An 8,025-nucleotide genomic window follows, 5' to 3' on the forward strand; every position below is an offset into this window, starting at 1 on the left:
ATAAAAGGACCTCTATAATACTTTCAACAATAAAGACAAATTAAAAAAAAAATTAAATTAAATTCGACTGTGTTGGGAAGTTAGGATGTTCAGTTTTAAAGCAGAAACAGAGGCTATATACTGTCTATCACTTCCTTAGGCTTCACTAAATACAGTTTTGATAAGTTCACAGAGACAGGTCTGTGGTGACGTAAACAGCCTCCTGCCTTTTTCAACTGAAGCTGGCAGATGAGTTTGAAGTGTGAGTTTATGTCTTAGAGCTCACTTGTTTCCTCTTTCTCCCCTTACCTCATTCCCATCAGTTATCCTTAAAATATTATTTTTCAAAGCGCCTGTATGAAATCTGTCCTTAGAGGATGTGGGGAGCCTTAAAATTAACAAACTATGGGCTCACACCAATGCAGTGGGGCCTGAAATCACCCTGGCAGGCCAACACTTTGTATGGGGTGTAATTAAAAACAATACCACAAGAAATGACCCAGTTTCCCATTCTAAGGTTTGTCTCATGCGCAGCTTTCAAGGCAAAAGGAATCCTGACTGGTGCCAAAGGAAAAAAAAACAAAAACAAAAGAACATGGATTTCAGATAAGGATGATCCAGAAACCAAAGGAATTTGGAAAGGACTTTGTAGATGCAGAATAGCAAATGCAGAACATGATGGAAAATAGGAAGGCTGGCAATTCCGGGTGCTGAACCCACTGAGTTTCAGAAGATGTTAAACTAACATCTAAATGAAAAGCCTCAATGGGGACAGTCAGTTGCCAGTTGGAAAGGATGCGGGAGGTATCAGCTCCTCCTGCCCTAATTGCACCCCCTTCTTATTTGGAGGCTGAGCAGGAGGGAGCTGTAATAAGATTACTCATTGAGGAAGGGATTTCTAGTTGCCGCTTCAGAGGAGACTAACGTGACCTATTGGTTTCTTTTGATATTTTGTTTGCTGACACAACTGCTAAACTTTGAAATGCAGTAGAACTATAATTTAGTTCAGGAGCTTATTTTTAAATGTACATTGCAGTCTTGGAACTGATTTTTATTTGAAATGTACTTCTCAGAATTTTTTGTTAATGCAAGTCCTCTCCATAAAAGGCATACGTTACCGTCACTTTCATTTGGTTTCCCCAATTCCCAGTGAGTTGTGGAGTAGACTTCTAAAAACTGGGCTGTTGTGGCATATGTGGGAGAAGGTCACAGTCCCCAGCTATTTGGATCCCTCGCTGTGCCATGCACAGGACCTCAAATGTAGCCTCCAAGACTGTATCCTCACTGCCAAGCACAGGGGTTCCCTAAGCTCAAAGGGGTGCTGGTGAAAAAGACACAGAGACATGGTGAGCAGAGTGGGTTCCTCTCCTTCCAGGCTGGTTCAGGGGAGCAAACCAAATAAATTAACTGCTGTATCTGCAGGAGTTCACTTACCCCCATGGGCTGTTCCTATAGCATGATCTATCCTTCAATAAGATATTTATGCGGTGCTAAAGGAACTAGGCATGAAAGGACTTTGGACTAGAACTCAATTTTCCCTCTGGCTCTGTCATTTTCTCTCAGAAGAATCCTTACTACTTGAACCCCAGCAGAAGAAGTGGCCAACACAGGGCTGAAGGAAAAACATGAAGCCCATAGGTCAAGTTCTGCCTGACCTGTTTTCCACAAGACCTGTTTTCTTGGGCCTGCACATTTATTGTGTTTGTTTTGTTTTTTAATTTGAATTTCAATGTATTTTAAAAGGGCACAAACTCTCCAGGTTTCTGCTAATCCTTAAATACACCCTTAACATGCAGTTTACTTGGCTCATTCTGTTTTACTAACACCCCTGTGAGTTTTTGACCTTTCCACCTTCAGTGAGCGGAAAACTTTCCTCAGCTAACAGAATAGTCAGCTTTGGAAGCTGAAGTGTCTTGGAGAATGAAATAAGGTGAATCAAAGAGTAAACCAATAGCTTAGTCTCTGAGATATTTTAGAAATCCGAGTAAGCCACTCCCAGGCCTCTTGGTTCTGCATTTTCTGTTGCATGCCTGCACTTGGTGGGCCCTCTGCAGATTTCTTACAGGGTGGCAAACTGCTGGGTCATAAATCCTGTGAGGTTCTGCTTTGAGTTTGTATCAACAGAGATGGTGTCTTTTCTCAGCTTGTTTCCATCAAAGCAATGCTTAAGTTGGGCTGATTTGGGCTCTGGGAAGAGCGAGCAGTCATTCTTTTGTGGGATGCATTTCTTTTTACTCCACCTCTTAGGTTCAAAATGCTCTGGAGATCCATTCGTCTTCCTTTCTCTGTTCCTCACAGGTCCTTCCTCCCTCTTCTTTGACTGCCAAATCCAAATGATGTATAAGTGGAGTGGAACTTGGTTGGGTGGGGAGGAGAACATCACTGATCTTTATTTTTTTTCACTTCAAGCTCCACATTAGATCCCACATCCGAGTTTGCTAAAGCATATAAGGTTCTACTAGCCCCTGGCCATGTCCTCAGGGTACATTTAAAGTCACAACATATGCACAGTGCATTTTGGGGGAGGGAATAAAATTTGCTCAATGGTCAGTCATTCAAAACCATAATAAAACCAGCAAATGTGCTATGGAGCAGAACGACTCATTTTTAAAAAATAAAACACAGGATTATAAAGACATTTCATGCTGGTAGAGGCTTTTTCCAAATGTTTCTCTGAGTCCCAAGGGAGTGTTTTACATCTCCTTTCCTATTAGGAGTATTTGGGTGAAAGTTTGGGAAGCAGAGTGAGATTCTGGTAAGTTCTTTTCTAAAACACAGTCTGCTTTTATATCTGAGAGGAGTATTTCTTTATTTCTGGGGTTCATGGAATGAGAAATTATGTAGCCCTTGGCTGGACACTTATGTCTGTTCCCAGGCTTGCCAAAAAGTCCTGGGCTGAGTCACTGTACTGAACTTCATAATCTCATTCAGAGACCACCGGGATTGTAAAACTCTTGCTGCTCAGTCTATTTCTTGTAAATGGCTCCACATATTCAAGAATATATAGTTTAGTTTTGTTATTGTTGGTTTGGGGGTCACCCCTCCACTACCCTGGCACAGTTGTCCTGCTTAGTAGAAGTGTCAAGCATTTGTATTTTCTCTGTTCTACATGTGTCGGAAAGTAAATAGGTAGCAATAAAGAAACTTTATTATGCATGTTTTCTGCCTTGGGTGGTACCTGGAATTTGCTGAATTTGCTGAGTGCAACTTAAATTTTAAAAGGCTCCCGAGGCTCACCTTTTTCATGCCATGCAAGTCGAATGGAAAACCAAATAATTAGAATAAGCGAGCTGCATGGGTCCTTTCTCTTGGTCTCAGCTGACCCCAGACCCTGTGGTGAAATTCCAGCACCTCTTTTCCCCCCCTTCCAGCTGTTAAGCTTCCGTGACCAGATTTAAACAACCATCTCTTTTCCCCCTCTCAGATAATCAACTACCGATTTAGCATATTACCTAGGACATTCTTGTACAAAGAATTTTAAGTGCAAAAACAAGACAAAACAAAATTGTTCATATCCATCGATTTTCCAGGACATCTCATTTACTTTATGTCAGTCTTATTAGAACTTGAAAAGTGACATTAATGATTAAAGCAATGAAACTGATTTTCACAGCACTATGCAGACTCTCACTTATGCCAATTAAACTTTGCCTAGACTGCTTCTCACTAAACTTATACATAGAGCTGAAAGCAAGGAATGAAGTGAAGCAGATTTAAAGAAGAATGAATGTAAATACCAAACATATTGTTCTTTCTCTCAGTGAATTGCCCCAGAAAGGGACCCTGTCAAAGATCCCACAAAATCTTGTTAAACATTTCTAGACAAGATATTTATTTATTTTTAGGTTTAGGGAAGAAAATCAGTATCATATCTTCCCAGCTATATTACATTTTGGAAATAGTATCAACTTTTGGAGAAGGCAGCGTTGTGTAAACAAAGCCTCAGCATTGGACTCAGACAGGCCAGCGTTTAAATCCCAGAGCCACAATTTACTGGCTGTGTACCTTTGGCTATGTTACAAACCTCTCCTGGGCCTCTTTTTTTTTCATCTGCAAAATGGGAAAAGATGGCAAGGATTAAAAAGGACAGCAAATGTGAGGAGCAAGTTCAATGCTAGGCACATAATCAATGTAAATTTTCCTTCCTTTTTAAATCAGATTACAGATTATTAACATAAAGTAACTTCCCACCAAGAGCTCACTCTGAGGGCCCTGTTTTCTATGAAGAGAGCTCTTGGTGGCCCTTAGTTGTGACTGTTGATTGCACACATCTGGAAACTATGGCAACCATTGTGCTTTGAGCTCATAGCTTGGCCCAAATGTAGCTTTGTATAAGGCAGCCTCTGTCCTTCAGCTTTTCCCAACACAGCATAGCTTGGCTTGAATTTGGGCAGAGGAGCAGTGTCAAAAGAAATGAACAATGTCTAGGAGGAATTCAGCTTCAACTAACAGTTTCCCAACCCTTTATGACCTCACTAGAGAACTGCCCCTGGAGTAGGTCCTTGCACATGCACAGGAGTCGTATTGGGAAGCCGTATTATTACGCCTACTTTGCAGAAGCTTCAACTGAGCCTGGGAGGTTAAATGACTTTCTCAAGGGCATGGAGATAATAAAGCATGGGCTTGGGATAAGATCCCAAGTTTTTCAGCCTGGTGAAGAAAGCCGCAAAATTTGCAGTGTTTGGAAGATTGGCAGCTAGAGTATCTACTTGCCCAAGTCCACTTTGCATTAACACTCTGTGACAAGTGCTTGGGTGGGGAGGTCCCAAGTAAGTTTCCTTGACTTTTAGAAACTCTGTGCCCAGGCCCTCTGTCCATTATGTCACATATGAACTAGGGCAGGTAGTGAGATCTAGCTAATTGAACATGTCATGTAATTTAAAATAAAACCACAAAATTTGTAAAATACTCCTAACATAATTAAATCTTTTTGGGGTTTTGTTTGTTTTATTTTGACAATTCAGAAGTAGTTTAGACCAACATTAATTGTCATTCATGTATTCAAAAATATTTGTAAATTTGCCTACTATATGACAAGCACTCTTCCAGATGCTGGGAATGCAAAAACTGTTAAAAAAACAAAACAAAAACAACAAAAACCCTTGAAAATGCCCTCTCTTGTAACTGATTGAGAAGTGATAAATTGAGATTTTTTTTTTTTAATAATGCGAAAAATGCTGGCTTCCTTTTTTCAAAACTGTTTTTTAAAAAAATTTAATAAAATATAGAGCAATTCTTTATTTTCTTTATGGGCTTACTTTTTTCCTTTCCCTTCATCTGAAAAGCTTCCGTTTTCCTCTTGCCTCTCCATTCTCAGGAGACAATTTCGAGTCCAAAATGCTCTGCATCATCTGTCCCTGTCCACTGCCAAAGCAGGGCAATCAGAGTGTGGATCTCAGCACGGCCTGATTGGATGATGAACAGTGAGAGTAACGTGCTGTTAGAGTTTTGGTTTTTTTTAAATGCCAAAATACCAGAATGCAGTATTCCAACCTTCCTCTCTCCAAATCAAAAGCCTAGTGAATGAAATTATGACTGTTATTCGAGTGCAATTATACTGAGTATATAAAATTGAAACACTGAAAGTAAATCATACATTTGGATATTACATTTCATATCCCAGTGTATGCCAAATACGCTAGTGACGTTTTTATTATTGTTGAGTGTAATGTCAGGAGACAAACTTCTATACATTTTATACATAACTTTTTTCCATTTTATCTGTTTTCCATTTATGTCAATTTGAACACATGGTGTGACTTTTAATATTCTCTTCTCCTTCTTCCCCACATTTAATGCCAAGGGATCAACCCCAATCTTGATTATCCTAAATTTACCCTCGAGTAACCTCAGACCAAGAGGGCTTTGGGGTTTTTTTGTTTTTTTTTAATTAGTATGGAAAAGGAGAGAGGAAGAACCTCTAAGTAACCCTGTAAACCTGGTTCTGCGTATTCTGACACATGGCCTGGAAAGCCTGGCCAGCGCCAGCGCGCTACGGAAAGCAACTGTGGCTACAGGCGGCCCCCTTGCCAGAGCAGGTCCCGGCTCCTGGAAACGGGGTAACCTCTCGGGGAGCTGCGGGCGGTAAGGAATAAGACCTCGCCGCCTGGGAGGCTCGCCTCCCTGGGCCTCCCTGGGAGAGCTCCAGGGCAGGGGCGGGGACCGCCGAGGGAGACCCGCGCCCGCTCCAGGAGGGGGCGCCCTGGCGCGAGCGCCGCGACCCCCGCACCGTTGGAAAGGTAACCGCCGCCGGAGGATGGCCTCCAGCTTTAAGAGGCCGAGCGTGGCCTCTACCAGCCAGAAAAGAAAGACGAGTCCTAAGCCTGAGCTCACTGAAGGGCAGAAGCAGGAGGTGCGCGAGGCCTTCGACCTCTTCGACGCCGACGGCAGCGGCACCATCGACGTGAAGGAGCTGAAGGTGGCCATGCGGGCGCTGGGCTTCGAGCCCAGGAAGGACGAGATGAAGAAGATGATCTCCGAGGTGGACAAGGAAGGCACCGGCAAGATCAGCTTCAACGACTTCTTGGCCGTGATGACTCAGAAGATGGCCGAGAAGGACACCAAGGAAGAAATTCTCAAGGCTTTCAGGCTCTTCGACGACGATGAAACCGGCAAGATCTCCTTCAAAAACCTGAAGCGCGTGGCCACCGAGCTGGGGGAAAACCTCAACGACGAGGAGCTGCAGGAGATGATCGACGAGGCGGACCGCGACGGCGACGGCGAGGTCAACGAGGAGGAGTTTCTGCGGATCATGCAAAAGACCAACCTGTATTAGAGCGGCAGGCCCCCCCCCGTGTGGGCGGCTCGGGGGCTCCCGCTTCTGCTGGCGAAACCCTGGGTGAGAGGACAGCCCTTCTCCTCTCACCCCCAACTTGTCCAGATGCTTCTATTTCCAAATCTTTGGCTCCAGTATAGAATTTTAAAGATGTTTTTAATGTGAGTTGTGTCCTTTAATTCTCAAGAGCAGGCCCGGAGTACTGTAGTCGGTTAATTACTGCTATTCCAAACCCTTACCTACCTGCTAATTATTAGATAGGGCACCTTGGTTCTTTACACTGGGTAGTTTTCCCTCTTTGGTATATAGTTGATGTCAGATTGTCTGGCATATAAATAACTCTCTATGTTATAATCCCAGGAAAATATTTCACTGCTGTCTGTGTACCTGTTAATACTATTTGTTTTCTGTTAATAATTAAGCCTTTCTTGCTTTGAAAAAAGATACCTACCTTTTTGAATATCTATAAATCTGAAGTTAGGGAAAATTTTAAATAATATATTATGGGAGGATTATATATATGCAAGATTTCCCCAAAAATGTATACATACTTTAATAGCTCCATTTTGAAAATAAAATGTATTTCAAGCAACACTGCCTTTATAATTATTCAAAGTGTGTTATACATTTGGGGGGGGACACCCCATGTATGTTAAGATGGAGGCCTAGACTAATTTTTTATAATGCACAACAAAACTATTAAAAAGGCAAGATATTTTTGTCACGACTAAGCCTAAATTAAATTTTTAAAGTCCCATTAAGATAAATGCTGAAATTCTGGAAAATTTGTCAGCTTTGCCAGCAATTTTACCCTTCAGAGGGTGGTGGGTCTAATCAGGGAACTGGTACTCTGGACTGAATTCTCATTAGCAGGGACTAATTTGTCCCTAGCTGACAGGACTAGCTGAAGTGATGGGTATGTGGACATTCACTGTGAGAAAGGAGTTTGCTGAGGTGGCTGGCACCTGGCAGGTAATTCACTCAAGCTGCAAATGCTAACAGTTCAGGTTCAAGGTTTTACTGTGAACTCAGGTGCAGTTGTAGAGAATTTAGGGGCAACTTGGGCAAGCATCAGTGTGAAGGGCCTGATCTGAGGGCAAGGGGAGTATGGCATTCTGGGAAGCAGAGAGTCTCTGGCATCCTGTTGACCAGTTTTGGCCCAAAAATATACATATGGATCAAGGTAGAAATACCACAAAGAAAGTTTGCAGAAACTAAGAGAAAGGGTCAGCCTCAGCCAACCGGGCAGGACTGGACTGGACTGGTCCATC

The 8,025-nt window shown here is 42.5% G+C and overlaps 1 protein-coding gene across 1 annotated transcript; it reads left to right on the forward strand.

Annotated features, from left to right (window-relative positions):
• Positions 1-6,235: 6,235 nt before the first annotated feature.
• On the forward strand, positions 6,236-6,754 carry CETN1 (centrin 1; the record flags this gene model as incomplete). The annotated part of the gene is made up of 1 exon (XM_081148829.1): positions 6,236-6,754. One exon carries the CDS (start codon positions 6,236-6,238, stop codon positions 6,752-6,754), a length of 519 nt encoding a protein of 172 aa, XP_081004955.1.
• Positions 6,755-8,025: the final 1,271 nt, after the last annotated feature.

The sequence above is a fragment of the Miniopterus schreibersii genome (genome assembly GCF_964146895.1).
Source record: "Miniopterus schreibersii genome assembly, chromosome: 10".
In the NCBI taxonomy this organism is placed as follows: Eukaryota; Metazoa; Chordata; class Mammalia; order Chiroptera; family Miniopteridae; genus Miniopterus; species Miniopterus schreibersii.